General features: G+C 42.0%; 1 protein-coding gene across 3 annotated transcripts in view; it reads left to right on the top strand.

Annotated features, from left to right (window-relative positions):
- LOC129817161 (utrophin-like) overlaps positions 1 to 21,359 on the top strand; it is a 189,775-nt gene that overhangs the window by 61,775 nt on the left and 106,641 nt on the right. For all 3 annotated transcript variants that reach the window (XR_008753666.1, XR_008753665.1, XM_055872132.1), the window contains exon 2: positions 6,115 to 6,287. Coding sequence is in view for 1 of the 3 variants with exons in the window: in XM_055872132.1 (XP_055728107.1) it covers positions 6,115 to 6,287 (173 nt within the window). In the remaining 2 variants the exon portion in view is untranslated. The remainder of the gene's footprint in view (positions 1 to 6,114; positions 6,288 to 21,359) is intronic.

The following is a 21,359-nucleotide window of genomic DNA, read 5'->3' as shown; positions in this document are numbered from 1 at the left end:
AGAGCCACATGTTTTCACCATCCCTGACTCTGACAGGTAGGAAGGTCTGCTCGTAAAGTGATGCATTACTTGGCCCTCTGCCACCTCTTTTCTTTCTCTCCCTTCCTTCTCTGTTTTTCACAACACTCTCTATTTTCCACTTCCTCTTCCCGCTCTCTCCCTTGGTTTGGGCATTTATCTTCCTAACTTTCTGTCCACTTGTTACCTCTGCTACCTCCTCTCTCTTTCTGTGCCAGTAGAGGCCTCGGGGAGTGGGTGGGTGCTGAGTTAGTTCAGCGAACGGAGCAGGACCTGAAAAGAGGGAGAGGGAACAGGAGGAGGTGTAGAAAGGGAGGATGCTGATTAAAATAATAAACGGCTGCTGGAAAGAGCTGAGCCACTGGCCGGAGTGAGGGAGAGAAAGAGACCCGGAGAGGAAGAGAGGGATACCAGCTCGGAGGTTCAAAAAAAAAAAATTAAACGCAGAGGAAGAAAAATAGTTGGTACTCTACTCAAAGGTTCCTCAACGCAGTGTGAAAGAGGAAGAGAGAAGAGGAAGGACAACTGCTACCATTACCACTCTGCAAAGGAGATCTGCAGTGGACAGGAACTTCTCTGCAGAGCTCCATGACATAGAGACCAGCTTGCCAGACTCTCTCTCTCCAGGATCGTGATTCTGATCAGGGGCTTCAACTCTTGGACACATGGCCCGGGGCTCCAGAGGAAAAGGAGACATTCTTTCACTAACGGGCCCTGCCTTGGCTGTGAATAGAAGGGTGTGAAAGGGAGTCCAGGCTGGGGCAGGGGGCTAGTAGTAGGGCTAAGACTGCATGCCTCTGTCTCTCTCTGTGAGAGTGTGTCTGATGTGTGTTTGTGTTTCCTCTGCAGTGTGTTAGCATTACCTTAGTAAGAGAGGAATGAGAGGTCGGCAGACCATGTGCCTCTTTGTGTTGCCTCCTTTCACCTGAGTGTGCGGGTGTGTGTGTGTGTGCATGGATAGTGTTTTTTAAATCTGAGGAATTGAGAACAAACACTCGTCTCTACCCCGGGTTGGAGTGTAAACCGCTTCCTTAGTGACCGGAGAAGCAGTGGAGCAAGGGAGAGAAAAAGGGAAGGAATAAGAGGAAAAGCTTGAACATTTCTTCAGCCCCTCAGTCTTTCCACCTCAGTCTACAAACCTCTCTTGACAGCACTTGGACAGTTCCCTCCAGTCTCCAGACCTCTACCCTGACCCCTGGAATTCCACCCCAGCTCAAGGAATTCTTCCCCAGCCTACAGACCACCTCAGACAGCCTGTCACCTCCTACCTCCTACCCAGCCTCAGCCCAGCTCTCAGGACATCTAACCCCAGGCTTGAGGCATGACAGCAGGCTAGCTACGGCTCCCTTCTTAGCCTGCGTTCCATCGAGGAGGATGCTTCTACCATGTAGCCGAGCAGGGCGAACACACACACCGACACAAACACAACGGCGACGAAGGGTATGTGAAGTGTCTATGTCGCCGGGTTGGATAGCTCGAATTTGTGTTTTGAGCGCTGGATTTAGTTGTATTTGTATTTTGAGAACTGTTTTTGACCCTATTTGGAATGGATTTGACTGCGTTTCAAGTACTGACCTTGACCCTGTTTTGAAAGCCGGGTTTGACCGTAACCACTGGAGGACTACCCTAACCCCCGCGACCCTTCTGTGCCTTGTGCCCTCTGAGGCATCAGATACGACGTAGAAGTGAGGGGGAGGGGAGGGGGAGGGGGAGGAGACTCATCCTGGAGCCGAAGATGATTGGCCTGAACTTCAGCTTGCAAGAGCGCCTCGGGAAATTTGAAGAGGTAGATTTGAGATGTTTGACACCTATTTGAGCTCCTATTGGGACAAACGGATCGGAAAGGTTGTTTCTTTTTGATGCCACAGATGAAAGCCCAGCCTCGTACTAATTCACTGTAGTCTCTGTATTCAAACACGTTTAGGTCAGCTCACCTGTTACTGTCAACCAGAGAACGTCATTTCTCTTCTATCTATACACTACTGAAATCTACTGTCTCCCTCTCTCTCTCCCTCCCCTCTCTGTCTGTGTAATATAAAGTGGGGCAATCTGAGTGAGTCTGAGGTTTATGAAGAATGAGGAGTTATTACAGAACTCATTAAAGCTTTTGTCACGGTAGCAACATTATTAGAGTGCCCAGAGCGTGGAGGGGTACAGCTAGTCTGCAGCAGAACGCATGGGGAGACTGAGATTCCTTCAAGTGCTCTGGTCTCAGATGTCTGGTGGTGCTTTATAAAGCTGTGTTGCTTTATTTTTTGATCTTCCTAGAGGTTTTGCCACTTCTGTCCAGTATTTGTTTACCAAAGCTGCTAGTTGATGTCCAACAGTTCTTTTAGTTTATTTTGTGTGTGTGTGCACTTGTGTTCACGTGTGTGTTAGTCAGTCAGCCATTCCTCTGATAGGTACAACTCTAATGTCTTGTTCCTCTGCAAACCAAAATATGTGTAACATTAGGCCTCCTGGGGAAAGTGTCTGCTGTCTGGGCTGCTCACAGCCAGCCAATCTCCCATTCATTAATGGGTGTGTGACGGGGACAAATCCATTATCCACTATCCTTATGCTCCTGCTGTTGCTCTGTGTCTGAAGAGCAAGAAAAGACATGGCTTTGGTAGACGGTGTGTGTGTGCCACAGCTATCAATTGGACATGGTTCATCTAATCCTAAACACAGTGGAGGTATTGTATCGTTTTTCAAGTAGCGGTTCAGCCATGGAATGTCTAGAGGAATGGCTGTGTGTGTGTGTGTGTGTCTCTCCTCACTGCTGAAATTGCAGACATGTGTGACCCTCATCTACAGTGTCCATGTAAGAAAAAAGCTGGAAGGTGTGTGATTATCCCACATGAGTACTAAAGGAGTACTTGAGGAAACATGCTTTTCTCTCTCTTCATATTTCATCCCTCTCTCAAAGTAGCCATTCATGGTGGCAGCACTCAATGACTAGACTTTTTGATGCCACAAACATGTTTGAGTATGCATGTGCACGTGTCACCTTTGCCACCACTCAATGAGAAGGCTATTTCATTGCACTAGTGTGTGTGTGTGTGTGCGTGTGTGTGTGTATTCCAAGCATCACCTCGGCAGCAACTTCCCATGGAAGGAAATTGTTAGAGGAAAATCACTTTGGGAATGAGCTGGAACACATCCAACTGACTGGCACAACGTCTCTCTCTTTATTTCTCTCTCGCTCTCTCTCTCTCTCTCACACACTCTCTGAGTTATTTCTCGTTATGACCTTTAGTCATTTGATTTGTGGTGGGGAGATCATTTACTGTGATGGCGAGTGATTCATAGTAGGGCCATTCACCTCTATCCCTTGTGAAAATAACTGACTTCCTCCTTACATTAGGCTAGTTGAGAATAGTCTGCCGCTCTTCCAATGAATTTGTTTATTTTCCAACGGTTCTGCATGGAATTATTACATTGTCTTAACCTGTGTTATTTTCAACCTAGACCCTAGGACAAGGCTCTCTAACTAGAGAGCTAGAGAGCTACCCTCCTGTAGGTTTTCACTCCAACCCTGTTCCTAGAGATCTACACCCCTGTAGGTTTTCACTCCAACCCTGTTCCCAGAGAGCTACCCCCCTGTAGGTTTTCACTCCAACCCTGTTCCTAGAGAGCTACCCCCCTGTAGGTTTTCACTCCAACCCTGTTCCCAGAGAGCTACCCCCCTGTAGGTTTTCACTCCAACTCTGTTCCCAGAGAGCTACCCCCCTGTAGGTTTTCACTCCAACCCTGTTCCCAGAGAGCTACCCCCCTGTAGGTTTTCACTCCAACCCCAGTTGTAAATAACCTGATTCAGTTTACCAACCAGCTAATTAGTAGAGTATTATTATTAGTATGGAAACCCAGAATGCTTGGTTAGGGTGTGGAGGGGGTTTTGAATGAATTGGTTCTCTATTGGGAGGCAGAGGAGTTTGGAACGCATTTATTTTCCAAGAGTCCTGAGTAGGTAGAGTACATTTGAAAGATGTTTAACCTTTCACGAGCCTCTACCCCGGGTCCGGGAGCACCCCCCACCCCCCCCCCCCCCACACTGATTAGCATCGCTAGCATAGCGTCACAATTAAATAGTAGCATCTAAATATCATTAAATCACAAGTCCAAGACACCTAATGAAAGATACAGATCCTGTGAATAAAGCCACCATTTCAGATTTTTAAAATGTTTTACAGGGAAGACAAAATATGTAAATCTATTAGCTAACCACGTTAGCAAAAGACACCACTTTTCTTTGTCCACCATTTTCTCTCTCCACCAGTAGCTATCACCAATTTGGCTAAACTAAGATATTGATAGCCACTAACCAAGAAAAAACCTCATCAGATGACAGTCTGATAACATATTTATGGTATAGGATAGGTTTTGTTAGAAAAATTTGCATATTTCAGGTAGATATCATAGTTTACAATTGCACCCACCGTCACAAATGACTAGAATAAATACATAGAGCAACGTGTATTACCTAATTACTAATCATCAAACATTTCGTAAAAATACACAGCATACACTAATCGAAAGACACAGATCCTGTGAATACAGACAATATTTCAGATTTTCTAAGTGTCTTACAGCGAAAACACAATAAATCGTTATATTAGCATACCAGATGTGCAAACATTACCAGAGCATTGATTCTAGCCAAAGAGAGCGATAACGTAAACATCGCCAAAATATATTAATTTTTTCACTAACCTTCTCAGAATTCTTCCGATGACACTCCTGTAACATCATATTACAACATACATAGAGTTTGTTCGAAAATGTGCATATTTAGCGGCAACAAATCGTGCTTACACAATGGAAATACTGTCCAACTACTCAAGCAATCTGCCCGGCGCCATCTTTAAAATACAACTATTTTTATCGAAAACTATTCATAAACTTGACTAAAAAAATTCAGGTTGGACATGAAATGAAAGATGCATTAGTTATTAATGCATAGTTAGATTTAGATTTTTTAAATTAACGTTACTAGACATACAGTGTGCGTTACAGCCAGACTAGTGCCGCAATAACGGCGTCACTATTCACCATTATTGAGTTTACATTTTTCCACATAAAAATGGAATAACATCATAAATAGCTCTTACTTTTCGACGAGCTTCCATCAGAATATTGGCATGGTGGTCCTTTGTCCAAAAGAATCGTTGCTTGGTTGTAAAACGTTGCATTCAACTTCTGATATAGCAGCTAACAATAGCTAACAATAGCTATTTTGCCCCAACGTGTCCAAATCCTCAAGACGCAATACTGAGAAAATTCCGAAAAATAGCAATATACTCGCATAATCTGATATAACTCGGTTTAAAATAGCTTCGTTATGATGTTTATAACACCTATATCAAATTAAATTACAGACGGATACATCTAACGTTGGTTACTGAGCGTTTGAAAATGGCATCCTGAGGTCCCTCTCTGCGTAATGCTCAGCGTCGAAAGGAAGGCGTACCTCACTCCTTGGCCTTTTATAACCTCTGAGAGCTACCTAGGAAGCCCATTCCACTTCTCATTGGTTACTGACATCCAGGGGAAGGCGGGTGCAGTTCATGTCGTTCCATACGATACACACAGATCTTTAAACTGATCTCAGACCAGAGCTTCGCTCTCAGACCTTCGCAGTACCTGTCATGGATTTCGCTGTAGAAAGAGTTCTGGGTCACCCACAGACAAAATTCCAACGGCTATAGAAACTAGAGAGTGTTTTCTATCCAATAATTATAATAATATGCATATTGTACGAGCAAGAATTGAGTAAAGCCGTTTAATGTGTAGTGCAAAGTATGCTAATGCGAAACAGCACCCCCTATAGTTGCAAGAAGTTAAACTGCTCTGCCCTCTGCTTCTGTAGCTGTCCCTCCACACTCGCATGACCAGCTAGCACACTCATACGGCTTTCTCTCCATCATTCTCTCTCTCCTTCACCCCTCTCCAGTCCCACCGTTTTAAAGCTAATAGAACGTGACAAGCACAGTATTTTGTTGATTTGATTTTACTATTCAATTATACGTGTGCAGCTTTGAAGCTCCGTACTCTATGTAACACTGTAAGAATAGCACAGACTTGTTCAAACTCAAGCCTCTCTTTGTTTCTCTGTAGGATATCCAGGCAGAGATCGATGCCCATAATGATATCTATAAGAGTGTGGACGGGAACAGGCCCAAGATGGTCAAGGCCCTGGGGACCTCTGAGGAGGCAGTGTTTCTGCAGCACCGGCTGGACGACATGAACCAGCGCTGGAGCGACCTCAAGACCAAATCTGCCAACATACGGTCAGTCCCATAATACTAAACAACACATCTTTGCTAACATAATACGGTCATTACTGTAAGATACTGATAACATATGGTCAGTACTGTACAGACCTGGATTGAAGTACTATTTCTCAATTACTTTTACGTACATTCCGTAGTAAGTGTTCAGAAGGTTTTTGGTTTGTTGAAAAGACAAGTAGCTGAATATTGGAATGCATTTGTAAATAGGCTATTTATAGGGAATTATTTAAAAAAAATGTATTTCAAATACTTGCAGTAGAAGTAGTTGATTCGGGCCATATTATTTGAAAATATTCCAATACACAGAAAATAAGTATTTAACACTAGAACCGCCATAGGGGGAAAAATCTGCCAAAAAACAAACAAACGTCCTGCTCTTTCTCTGACTTTTCCTAAATATTTGTATTTTATTGCTCAGTTGTCCGAATATTTTAATCACAAACAGAAAAGTATTTAAAGCCTGTTTAACTGTTTTTTCCAAACCTATTCCTACCTTAACGGGTCAAGACAAATGCGCTGTAGGACGATGGTAACCAGCCAGGCACTAATGTGTTTCTCTCCTCACTGAATGAATGATGTAAATGGATGACTAGGCGATAGAAACTGAAAGTGTGCACGTTACAATTTCATCTGGCTGCTTTTCCTTCACTCTGCGCTCCGACTCATCCCAAACCATCTCAATTTGGTTGAGGTTGGGTGATTGTGGAGGCCAGGTCATCTGATACAGCACTCCATCACTCTCTTTCTTGGTCAAATTGCCCTTACACAGCCTGGAGGTGTCATTGTCCTGTTGAAAAACAAATGATGGTCCCAATTTTTTTTTTCTTCATTTCACCTTTATTTAACCAGGTAGGCTAGTTGAGAACAAGTTCTCATTTGCAACTGCGACCTGGCAAAGATAAAGCATAGTAATCGACACATACAACAACATAGAGTTACACATGGAATAAACAAAACATACAGTCAATAATACCGTAGAAAAAAAGAAAACAAAAAGTCGATATACAGTGAGTGCAAATGAGGTAAGATAAGGGAGTTACGGCGGACGTAAAGGTAACGTAAAGGTAATGGCGGACTGAACGAAGTTATGTAGAGCACCTCAAGATAAAACATAATATTCGAAATATCTGCTAAATTAGACTAAAAATATTAGCACTAAATAATCTGGTGGGTGATAACCTTCAATCTGGATAATAACACAAAACAAATCCTAAGACTAGAGACATTTATCGACAAATATTCCGAAAACAAGCAACACCCAAACATGCCCAGAGTAAGACAGGGGAACCGATTCAAAAACGAAAACGTGACTCTTCAACCGACACTGATGATCTAATATTCTCACCACCGGCAATGGTAAAGGTCGAAACCGATCTGTTAAAATCAATAAATGACAAACTGGGTATACTTGAATTAGTTAGTAAAGATATAAAAGAGTTGAAGGCAAGCCTAGAGATGAGTGATGAAAAAGCTGCGGCATTGGAGAAGGAAACACACGCGCTAAAAGGGACAGTCAATAAGATTGAAACCGAAATTAATGGAATTAAAAAGGAGAACACCGTTCTGAAGGAAACCTTACTAGACATACAAACTAGATCCATGAGAGAGAATTTGGTACTTACAGGTATCCAAGAAAAAGAAGGAGAAGTTCCTGAATCTATAGTTAGAGAGTTCCTCCTTACAGCGCTTCAGATTCCACGCGAAGTTATTGACAAAATCCAACTTGAACGAGTTCACCGCGTCGGACAGAGAGGGCAGAGGTACGAACGCCCAATCGTTGCCAAATTTGCTTCATTTAAAGATAAAATAATGGTTAAAAGCCTGGGTAAAAGACTTGCTGGGACCAAAATTGGCATGAATGATCAGTTTCCGAAGGAAATTGCAGAACGGCGCAAAGTTCTGTATCCAATTTTCAAAGAAAATAGATTAAAAGCGAAACGAGTAGCTCTCGTCGTTGATAAACTATATATTGATAACCAGTTGTTCAGAGACACAAAGACTACTCCATGGTTATTTTAAAAATTACAAAGTTCTCATAGACGAGGGAAATAAACACAATTCAAGCCCGGTTACTGACTGTAACAATACAATAAAAAATATAGCTTTTCTATAAATCTTCACATATAACTAATTGAACACACAAGCACTAATTCAACATAGTGAAGATAAAAACTAAGTAAACAGAAGGCACAGTATGTGTGGATGGTATGGTTTGTGTTTATTTTTTATTTTATTTGTTATGTTTGGAAAGTTGAGTGAGTGAGTAATGAAATGGTTGCATATCCCAGAGCCAATGTATTGCTGTGAGCCGGGTATGAGGGCTTTCAATGTTGTTCAGATGATGGATATACCTTTATAATGAATTATGCGTCTTATTTATTTATTGTCCCATCATGGAGAACTACATTTTTTATTTATTTTTTTATAAATTACATCTAATTATTTATTATCCTATTTTAATGGTACGGTCCATGGCACTATACCCTAGACACCCACCTGAATGACCCAGATACTAAGGAGAAGTCCCTAACTGTTTTATGTGCCCGCTGTAAGCGGTCTGTATGCAGCTAAAATGAGGTCAGAGACCAAGAGCAGCACTGCCCCCTCAAGATTCTGAGCCTGCTTGGCAGGGTTGGTCCTGCAAAGCCAAAGCCCCATAAAGGGAGAGCATAATATACAAGGAAATTCTCAAAGCTGCTAATGAGAACCTTGACGACCTTGTACCTAGCCGGTGGGGATTCCGGTGGGGTGCCCCCACCCAGGCAGTGGCAGTGCTGGCAACACTAGCTGCAGTAACCCATGGGGAGGAGGTCACACTCGGACATTCAGAGAGGGGGTATATTATTGTGGCCCTGGCGGCACAAAATCAAAGTCGGACTGCATGGAGATGCGTGGGGACATGGTGATGACGGGTGGCCGTATTGTGGGTGTTTCAGGAATAAGGTGTACATTTGACCTCCATTATCTAGGATATGACAATGGTAAATAAATCTCTCAATTTTTGCTAATTTTTTGTGCGGTCTTGCAGGCCTTCTCATGCAGCTGCAACTGCACGTGCATTTGTAAATCATGACCCATCTTGAGTTGGGCTCTGGGATGGTGCAATTGTTGAGAAAGTGAGCTTATACATTTACATTTACATTTAAGTCATTTAGCAGACGCTCTTATCCAGAGCGACATACAAATTGGTGCATTCACCTTATGATATCCAGTGGAACAACCACTTTACAATAGTGCATCTAACTCTTTTAAGGGGGGGGGGGGGGTTAGAAGGATTACTTTATCCTATCCTAGGTATTCCTTAAAGAGGTGGGGTTTCAGGTGTCTCCGGAAGGTGGTGATTGACTCCGCTGACCTGGCATCGTGAGGGAGTTTGTTCCACCATTGGGGTGCCAGAGCAGCGAACAGTTTTGACTGGGCTGAGCGGGAACTGTACTTCCTCAGTGGTAGGGAGGCGAGCAGGCCAGAGGTGGATGAACGCAGTGCCCTTGTTTGGGTGTAGGGCCTGATCAGAGCCTGAAGGTACGGAGGTGCCGTTCCCCTCATAGCTCCGTAGGCAAGCACCATGGTCTTGTAGCGGATGCGAGCTTCAACTGGAAGCCAGTGGAGAGAGCGGAGGAGCGGGGTGACGTGAGAGAACTTGGGAAAGTTGAACACCAGACGGGCTGCGGCGTTCTGGATGAGTTGTAGGGGTTTAATGGCACAGGCAGGGAGCCCAGCCAACAGCGAGTTGCAGTAATCCAGACGGGAGATGACAAGTGCCTGGATTAGGACCTGCGCCGCTTCCTGCGTGAGGCAGGGTCGTACTCTGCGAATGTTGTAGAGCATGAACCTACAGGAACGGGTCACCGCCTTGATGTTAGTTGAGAACGACAGGGTGTTGTCCAGGATCACGCCAAGGTTCTTAGCACTCTGGGAGGAGGACACAATGGAGTTGTCAACCGTGATGGCGAGATCATGGAACGGGCAGTCCTTCCCCGGGAGGAAGAGCAGCTCCGTCTTGCCGAGGTTCAGCTTGAGGTGGTGATCCGTCATCCACACTGATATGTCTGCCAGACATGCAGAGATGCGATTCACCACCTGGTTATCAGAGGGGGGAAAGGAGAAGATTAATTGTGTGTCGTCTGCATAGCAATGATAGGAGAGACCATGTGAGGATATGACAGAACCAAGTGACTTGGTGTATAGCGAGAATAGGAGAGGGCCTAGAACAGAGCCCTGGGGGACACCAGTGGTGAGAGCACGTGGTGCGGAGACAGATTCTCGCCACGCCACCTGGTAGGAGCGACCTGTCAGGTAGGACGCAATCCAAGCGTGGGCCGCGCCGGAGATGCCCAGCTCGGAGAGGGTGGAGAGGAGGATCTGATGGTTCACAGTATCAAAGGCAGCCGATAGGTCTAGAAGGATGAGAGCAGAGGAGAGAGAGTTAGCTTTAGCAGTGCGGAGCGCCTCCGTGACACAGAGAAGAGCAGTCTCAGTTGAATGACTAGTCTTGAAACCTGACTGATTTGGATCAAGAAGGTCATTCTGAGAGAGATAGCAGGAGAGCTGTCCAAGGACGGCACGTTCAAGAGTTTTGGAGAGAAAAGAAAGAAGGGATACTGGTCTGTAGTTGTTGACATCGGAGGGATCGAGTGTAGGTTTTTTCAGAAGGGGTGCAACTCTCGCTCTCTTGAAGACGGAAGGGACGTAGCCAGCGGTCAAGGATGAGTTGATGAGCGAGGTGAGGTAAGGGAGAAGGTCTCCGGAAATGGTCTGGAGAAGAGAGGAGGGGATAGGATCAAGCGGGCAGGTTGTTGGGCGGCCGGTCGTCACAAGACGCGAGATTTCATCTGGAGAGAGAGGGGGGAAAGAGGTCAAAGCACAGGGTAGGGCAGTGTGAGCAGAACCAGCGGTGTCGTTTGACTTAGCAAACGAGGATCGGATGTCGTCGACCTTCTTTTCAGAATGGTTGACGAAGTCATCAGCAGAGAGGGAGGAGGGGGGAGGAGGGGGAGGAGGATTCAGGAGGGAGGAGAAGGTGGCAAAGAGCTTCCTAGGGTTAGAGGCAGATGCTTGGAATTTAGAGTGGTAGAAATTGGCTTTAGCAGCAGAGACAGAAGAGGAGAATGTAGAGAGGAGGGAGTGAAAGGATGCCAGGTCCGCAGGGAGGCGAGTTTTCCTCCATTTCCGCTCGGCTGCCCGGAGCCCTATTCTGTGAGCTCGCAATGAGTCGTCGAGCCACGGAGCAGGAGGGGAGGACCGAGCCGGCCTGGAGGATAGGGGACATAGAGAGTCAAAGGATGCAGAAAGGGAGGAGAGGAGGGTTGAGGAGGCAGAATCAGGAGATAGGTTGGAGAAGGTTTGAGCAGAGGGAAGAGATGATAGGATGGAAGAGGAGAGAGTAGCGGGGGAGAGAGAGCGAAGGTTGGGACGGCGCGATACCATCCGAGTAGGGGCAGTGTGGGAAGTGTTGGATGAGAGCGAGAGGGAAAAGGATACAAGGTAGTGGTCGGAGACTTGGAGGGGAGTTGCAATGAGATTAGTGGAAGAACAGCATCTAGTAAAGATGAGGTCAAGCGTATTGCCTGCCTTGTGAGTAGGGGGGGAGGTGAGAGGGTGAGGTCAAAAGAGGAGAGGAGTGGAAAGAAGGAGGCAGAGAGGAATGAGTCAAAGGTAGACGTGGGGAGGTTAAAGTCACCCAGAACTGTGAGAGGTGAGCCATCCTCAGGAAAGGAACTTATCAGGGCGTCAAGCTCATTGATGAACTCTCCAAGGGAACCTGGAGGGCGATAAATGATAAGGATGTTAAGCTTGAAAGGGCTGGTAACTGTGACAGCATGGAATTCAAAGGAGGCGATAGACAGATGGGTCAGGGGAGAAAGAGAGAATGTCCACTTGGGAGAGATGAGGATCCCAGTGCCACCACCCCGCTGACCAGAAGCTCTCGGGGTGTGCGAGAACACGTGGGCAGACGAGGAGAGAGCAGTAGGAGTAGCAGTGTTATCTGTGGTAATCCATGTTTCCGTCAGTGCCAAGAAGTCAAGGGACTGGAGGGAAGCATAGGCTGAGATGAACTCTGCCTTGTTGGCCGCAGATCGGCAGTTCCAGAGGCTGCCTGAGACCTGGAACTCCACGTGGGTCGTGCGCGCTGGGACCACCAGGTTAGAGTAGCAGCGGCCACGCGGTGTGAAGCGTTTGTATGGTCTGTGCAGAGAGGAGAGAACAGGGATAGACAGACACATAGTTGACAGGCTACAGAAGAGGCTACGCTAATGCAAAGGAGATTGGAATGACAAGTGGACTACACGTCTCGAATGTTCAGAAAGTTAAGCTTACGTTGCAAAAAAAAAAAAAAAAAAAAAAATTATTGACTAAAATGATATAGTACTGCTGGCTGGTGAAATAGGCTAGCTAGCAGTGGCTGCGTTGTTGACTTTGTTTGAAAGTGTAGCTGGCTAGGTAACCTCTAACTGGCTAGGTAACCTCGACAATTACTCTAGACTACACAATTATCTTGGATACAAAGACGGCTATGTAGCCAGCTAAGATCAAACAAATCAAACTGTTGTACTGTAATGAAATGAAATGTAATACTACCTGTGGAGCAAAGCGGAATGCAACTACTCGCTCCAACCCGGAAGTGCGTATCGTAGAGGGAGAGGCAATAGAAGTGTTGTTTCTTGTATTATTGTCTTTTGTGTCTTTAGAGGACTGCTTCACCTTAATGTCCCCTTTCCCCCCTTTCCCTTTTCTTCTGTCCTTATTTTGTCCCACTTTGTCCCTTCTTTGTCCCTTATTCTCTTCTGCCAACTAGACACTCCTTGTTAGCTAGCTAGCTTCTTCCAGGAATGTCCCTAGCAACTGCCTAGCAACAGGTAAACAACTTAGCTAGCTAAGAAAACGGTATAATTTTATGAAAAAATTGTTACTTTTTCAAAAGCCTTTCTTCTTTGTTTGCTGCTTGTTTGGTCTCCTATTCAGTTTGCAGTTTTCTTTTGATTTTTTTCGATGTACTTTACTCTAAAAAAAAAACATTTAAATTTCAATATTTGTAGGAGCTCATCTTTTCAGCTGCTGCTGCTTAATTTGGAACTCCGGAACAACGGAGCATAAGGATAACAGCTTATGGTTGTGTGGGGGTAAGGGCTGAGTGTGTGTTGGTGTATGTGTGTATCCCACAACTGTTGCGAAGGAAGAAGTAAAAGATGTTAGGGACAATAGAGGATGATCCACAGATAGATATAATACAAATCGAGGTGAGGGCAATGGAAATGCATATGGTAAATGGCACTGTATGCTCTTTTCAAAGAATGGATCCCAGTCAGTTCAGGGCTATGGGATACAGGGGGTCGAGGGTGGTCTACCGGGCATTGGGATGACAAGCCATCTCGAGATGAGGCCTTTTAGCGGGTGGAATAGTAGGGACCAATTGGAGGTTTACTTAGTAGAAATGCAAATATCATGGTACAACTATATAGACACTCAATCATTATGTTACTTTTTAATAGTACGTTTACAAAATATATTCTGATTAAAAGAATGAAAGGTGTGTCTCATTATGGTAAGTGGTGAAATAAGTATAGCCAGTTACAATTGTAATGGCTTAGCAGATAATAAGAAAAGACGATCAGTATTTACCTGGCTAAAAGAGAAGGATTATAATATCTATTGTTTACAGGAAACCCATTCAACAGTTTTAGATGAAGTTTTGTGGAAAAAGAACTGGGGGGGCAAAATATATTTCTCCCATGGGCAAAGAAATTCAAAAGGGGTGATGGTTTTAATTAACAATAATTTTGATCCAAATGTGCAAATTGTCCAAACAGATCCTCAAGGTAGATGGATTATTTTAAATATGTTATTGGACAATAAACAAATATGGCTTGTTAACCTATACGGTCCGAATAATGATGATCCAAGCTTCTTTGAAAATATATATAAGAATTTATCAACTCTACAAGCAACACTAGACTCTATTATTATAGTGGGAGATTTTAATACGGTCTTAAATACCTCTATAGACCGGAAAGGAAATCACACTACAAACTATCACCCTCAGGCACTTAAGGAAATCATGAAGGTCATGGATATATTGGAATTAGTGGATATATGGAGACTTAAATACCCTGATTTAGTGAGATATACATGGCGGAGGCTGAATCAAGCTAGTCGTCTTGACTACTTTCTTATTCCATTCTCTCTGGCACCAAAAGTTAAAAAAGTGTTGATAGGGGACAGAATGCGGTCGGATCATCACATAATTGGCATATATATTTCTCTTACAGAATTTCCACGTGGGCGAGGATATTGGAAATTTAATCAAAGTCTACTAGATGATAAATTGTTTAGAACTAGATTTTATAGATTTTATAACTGACTTTTTCAGACATAACATAGGTACAGCAGATCCCCTTATTGTATGGGACACTTTTAAGTGTGCCTTTAGAGGCCATGCAATTCAGTACTCATCTATAAAACAAAGGGAATTTAGATCAAAAGAGTCCATATTAACAAAGGAAATTGAAGGACTAACAGTACAGTTAGATAGCAATAAAAACGGTACCATAGAGGCACAGAATAAGTTAGAGGAAAAACAAAAAGAAATGGAGGAACTTATTCAAGAAAGATCCAGTGTAATATATTATAAAAATAAAGCGGACTGGATGGAATATGGGGAAAAATGCACCAAATTCTTTTTCAATCTTCAATATAGAAATGCTACCAAAAAAAATGTATTAAAACTTGTTACAAATGATGGAGTCACGCATGATTCACCAAATGATATTTTGAAAGAGGAAGTAAAGTACTTTATGAATATGTTTTCGTTTCAGGCTCCTCCATCTCCACTAACTGAAACTAATTGTATGGATTTTTTCCCTATTAATAATGTAAAATTAACATCTGTACAGAAAGACTCATGTGAAGGCCAAATTACAGAGGAGGAACTGCTTGATGCAATTGGGGCCTTTAAGGATGGGAAAACTCCAGGGCTGGATGGCATACCAGTGGAAGTATACAAAACTTTTTTTGATATACTCAAAGGACCATTATTAGCTTGTTTTAACCACTCCTATATAAATGGTAGATTATCAGACACGCAACAAGAAGGTCTGATATCGTTATTACTGAAACAGGACCCAAGTGGTATATATAAAGATCCAGTCCAATTAAAAAATTGGAGACCTCTTACACTTCAGTGTTGTGATGCAAAAATCCTAGCAAACTGCTTGGCGCGTAGAATAAAAAAAGTTTTGTCAGATATTATTCATCCTAATCAGACAGGTTTTTTACATGGACGATACATTGGAGATAATATAAGGCAAGTACTGGAAACAATAGAACACTATGAAATATCGGGGACACCAGGTCTGGTTTTCATAGCTGATTTTGAAAAGGCTTTTGATAAAGTACGACTGGAGTTTATATATAAATGCCTAGAATATTTCAATTTTGGGGAATCTCTTATAAAATGGGTTAAAATTATGTATAGTAACCCTAGGTGTAAAATAGTAAATAATGGCTACATCTCAGAAAGTTTTAAACTATCTAGAGGAGTAAAACAAGGTTGTCCACTATCGGCATATCTATTTATTATTGCCATTGAAATGTTAGCTGTTAAAATTAGATCAAACATTAATATTAATGGATTAGAAATCCGTGGCTTAAAAACTAAGGTGTCATTGTACGCTGATGATTCATGTTTTCTTTTAAAACCACAACTAGAGTCTCTCCACGGCCTCATAGAGGATCTAGATACCTTTGCTATCCTCTCTGGATTAAAACCAAATTATGATAAATGTACCATATTACGTATTGGATCACTAAAAAATACACATTTTATATTGCCTTGTAGTTTACCAATTAAATGGTCTGACGGAGATGTGGACATACTCGGTATAAAAACCCCAAAAGAAAGAAATTATCTCACTCCAATAAATTTTTATAGAAAGTTAGCAAAAATAGATAAGATCTTGCTACCATGGAAAGGAAAATACTTGTCTATTTGTGGAAAAATCACCCTGATTAACTCTTTAGTCATATCACAGTTGACCTATTTGCTTATGGTTTTGCCTACACCTACACCTATGAACAAAAAATATTCCATTTTATTTGGAACGGCAAGCCAGATAAAATTAAAAGGGCCTATTTATATAACGAATATGAATTCGCAGGGCAGAAATTATTAAATATTAAAGCATTAGACCTCTCACTAAAGGCATCAGTCATACAAAAGTTATACTTAAATCCAAACTAGTTCTCTAGTAGATTGGTACGAATGTCTCATCCTATGTTCAAGAAGGGCCTTTTTCCCTTTATTCAGATTACACCTGCTCACTTTCGGTTGCTTGAAAAGGAAATAATCTCCAAAATATCTTTATTTTTTAAACAAGCCTCAGAAAGTTGATTGCAATTTCAGTTTAATCCACCTGAAAGGACGGAACAAATAGTACAACAAATCTTGTGGTTAAATTCAAATATAGTAATTGATAAAAAAAACTGTATTTATCGAAGAAATGTTTCAAAAATGTATAATTTTTGTGAATGATATCATAAATAGGACTGGTGGAGTAATGTCACACATGCAGCTAACACAGACATATGGAAATGTCTGCTCTACCCAAAATTACAACCAATTAATTGCAGCATTACCACAAAAATGGAAGAGGCAGGTAGAAGGGGATAAAAGTAAGGATCTTGTATGTCGGCCTTATATTAAAGAACATAAATGGTTAAAGAAAAGTGTGATAAATAAAAACATATACCAATTTAATTTAAGGACCAAAAAACTGACAGCTGTGCCATATAAATTGCAAAATAGTTGGGAAGAGATTTTCGATGTACCCATTCCATTGCACATTGTTTATGAATTGATACGCAAAACAACGCCGGATTCAAAACTTCGAATTTTTCAATTTAAATTATTGTACAAAATTCTTGCAACTAATAGAATGTTATATATATGGGGGATACAATCTTCCCAGCTCTGCAGATTCTGCTGTGAGGAGGCAGAGTCATTAGACCATTTATTTTGGTATTGTCCGCATGTAGCTCGTTTTTGGTCACAGGTCCAGGAGTGGTTGAAGAATTGCAACATTTGCGTAGAACTAACGCTACAGATAGCAATACTGGGGGATTTGAAAAGCCATAGTCAATCAATCAATAATATAATAATTATTTTAGCAAAAATGTTTATTTTTAATTTACAATCCGTGGAAGCTATGAGAATAGGAAGATTCAAATCTTTTGTGAAGCATCACAGCACAGTTGAAAAATATATGGCAAATAAAAATCCGAAATGGATGATGTTGGAAGATAGATGGGAAAGGTTGAGTGGAGCTGAAGGGTGGGACTAATAACAAGATAAACAATGTAGGGCATACGGGATCTGTAAAATGTGTATAGGTGCGGAGCTATTGTGAAATAGCACAGTTACAAGTGGAAATCAAACTGGATGGACAACAGAACTAGAGGAAGGACTAAGAACAAACAAGAGAACTATTATAAAGTAGACTGTGTCTGTAAAATGTGTATAAGATGTATAAATTGAAGGTAAAAACAGAAATGTTTATCAGTTTACTCCAAATGGGGGATAAAAAAAAAAAAAAAAAAAAAAAAAGATAAGGGAGTTAACTTCTACTTGGTACTCATCCCGGATCCGGGAGCACCCTCATCAGTAAAAAAGCTGACTAGCATAGCCTAGCATAGCGCCACAAGTAAATACTAGCATCTAAATATCATGAAATCACAAGTCCAAGACACCAGATGAAAGATACACATCTTGTGAATCCAGCCATCATTTCCGATTTTTAAAATGTTTTACAGCGAAAACACAATATGTATTTCTATTAGCTAACCACGATAGCAAAAGACTCAACCGCATATTTTCACAATTTTTTTACCGCATAGGTAGCTATCACAAATTCGACCAAATAAAGATATAAATAATCACTAACCAAGAAACAACTTCATAAGATGACAGTCTGATAACATACCTATTGTATAGCATATGTTTTGTTCGAATAATGTGCACATGTCAGGTATAAATCATAGTTTTACATTGCAGCCACCATCACAAATCTCACCAAAGCAGCTAGAATAACTACAGAGACCAACGTGAAATACCTTTCACACATAACTTTCACACATAAGTCCAAGACACCAGATGAAAGGTACACATCTTGTGAATCAAGCCAACATGTCCGATTTTTAAAATGTTTTACAGGGAATACACAATATGTAAATCTATTAGCTAACCACGTTAGCAAAAGACACCACTATTTTTACTACATCAGTTTTTTACTCCATCAGTAGCTATCACAAATTCGACCAAATAAAGATATAAATAGCCACTAACCAAGAAACATCTTCATCAGAGGATAACATATTTATTATATAGCATATGTTTTGTTAGAAAAATGTGCATATTTCAGGTATAAATCATAGTTTACATTGCAGCTACAGTCAGAAATTGCACCGAAAGCAGACAGAAAAATTACAGACAGCAACGCAAAATAACTAAATACTCATCATAATACATTTCTGAAAAATACATAGTGTACAGCAATTGAAAGACAGGCATCTTGTGAATACAGACAATATTTCCGATTTATCAAGTGTTTTACAGCGAAAACACAATATAGCGTTATATTAGCTTAGCACAATAGCAAACATAACAACAGCATTGATTCAAGGCAAAAATAGCTATAACGTATAAACCACCAAAATATATTAATTGTTTCACTAACCTTCTCAGAATTCTTCAGATGACAGTCCTGTAACATCATATTACACACTGCATATAGAGTTTGTTCGAAAATGTGCATATTTAGCGGCACAAATCGTGCTTAGACAATGAGAAGTGTCCACAACGTCAAGCAATCTGTCCGGCGCCATCTTGTAAAGGCACCTTTTCTTATCGAATACTATTCATAAACTTGACAAAAAAAATACAGGTTGGACAGCAATTGAAAGACAAATTAGTTCTTAATGCAATCGCTGAATTACATTTTTTAAATTAACCTTACTGCGCAATACAGGATACTATAACGCAAGGCTACACTGCAGGAAATGGCGTCTTATGCATTTGACATTTTTCAACAGAACAATGAATTATCAGCATAAATAGTTCTTACTTTTAGATGAACTCCCATCAGAATCTTGGGAAATGTGTCCTTTGTCCAAAAGAATCGTTGCTAGGTTGGAGAACGTCATCTTCAACATTGCAATTAACAATAAACAATAGCCATGTGGGCCAGAGATACCCAACTTCCTAAAACGTCACGAAAATAAATACCCGAAAATCGCAATATACTGACATAAACTGATATAATTCGGTTTAAAATAACAACATTACGATGTCTTCAACACCTATATCGAATAAAAACAGAGCCGGATATATCTAGGAGCTAATACGGGAGCTTCTAAAATGACATGCCAAGACCCTTCCTGCGTCAGAGCGAAGAGTGGAAAGATGGGACACTTCGGTTCCAAGCAATTTATAACCTTTGGGACCTACGTAGAAACTCCATTTCAACTCTCCCTATTCACTGGCACCCAGTGGAAGGCGTATGCAGTGCATCTCAACCAATAGAGGACAGGCAAATTAATACACAGGTCTCAGAACAGCCAGCAAAATTCTGCATTCTGACATACACATAGGAAAATTGCTCTAAGTCGAGTTCTGTTTCACCCACAGATATAATTCAAACGGTTTTAGAAACTAGAGAGTTTCTATCCAATAGTAATAATAATATGCATATTGTACGAGCAAGAATTGAGTACAAGGCCTTTTTGAAATGGGCACCTTTAATCTGGCTACTCAATACTGCCCCTTGAGCCCAAAGAGGTTAAGAAACCAAGGCAGTCGAGTCTGCCAATACGAATGTGGTGATTGACAGAGCCGAAAGCCTTGGCCAGGTCAATGAATACGGCTGCACAGTAATGTCTCTTATCGATGGCAGTTATGATATCCTTTAGGACCTTGAGCGTGGCTGACATGAACCCATGACCAGCTCTGAAACCAGATTGCATAGCGGAGAAGGTACGGAGGGATTCGAAATGGTCGGTAATCTGTTTGTTAACTTGGCTTTTGAAGACCTTAGAAAGGCAGGGTAGGATAGATATAGGTCTGTAGCAGTTTGGGTCTAGAGTGTCAACCCCTTTCAAGAGGGGGATGACCGCTGCAGCTTTCCAATCTTTGGGAATCTCAGACGATACGAAAGAGAGGTTGAACAGGCTAGTAATAGGGGTTGCAACAATTTCGGGAGATACTTTTAGAAAGAGAGGGTCCAGATTGTCTAGCCCGGCTGATTTGTAGGGGTCCAGATTTTGCAGCTCTTTCAGAACATCAGCTATCTGGATTTGGGTGAAGGAGAAATGGTGGGGGCATTGGCGGGTTGCTGTGGAGGGTGCCGGGCAGTTGACCGGGGTAGGGGTAGCCAGGTGGAAAGCATGGCCAGCCGTAGAGAAATGCTTATTGAAATTCTCAGTTATAGTGGATTTATCGGTGGTGAAAGTGTTTCCTAGCCTCAGAGCAGTGGGCAGCTGGGAGGAGGTGCTCTTATTCTCCATGGACTTTACAGTGTCCCAGAACTTTTGAGTTAGTACTACAGGATGCAAATTTCTGTTTGAAAAAGCTAGCCTTAGCTTTCCTAACTGCCTATGTATATTTGTTCCTAACTTCCCTGAAAAGTTACATATCACGGGGGCTATTAGATTCTAACGCAGAACACCACAGGATGTTTTTGTGCTGGTCAAGTGCAGACAGGTCTGGAGTGAACCAAGGACTATATCTATTCGTAGTTCTACATTTTTTTGAATGGGGCATGCTTATTTAAGATGGTGAGAAGGCACTTTTAAAGAATAACCATGCATCATCTACTGACGGGATGAGGTCAATGTCATTCCAGGATACCCCGGCCAGGTCGATTAGAAAGGCCTGCTCGCAGAAGTGTTTTAGGGAGCGTTTGACAGTGATGAGGGGTGATCGTTTGATCGCAGACCCATTACGGATGCAGGCAATGAGGCAGTGATCACTGAGATCTTGAATGAAAACAGCAGAGGTGTAATTGGAGGGTGAGTTAGTTA

The sequence above is a fragment of the Salvelinus fontinalis genome, chromosome 20, assembly GCF_029448725.1.
Source record: "Salvelinus fontinalis isolate EN_2023a chromosome 20, ASM2944872v1, whole genome shotgun sequence".
Lineage (NCBI taxonomy): Eukaryota > Metazoa > Chordata > Actinopteri > Salmoniformes > Salmonidae > Salvelinus > Salvelinus fontinalis.
This window is presented reverse-complemented; position numbering and strand designations above follow the sequence as displayed.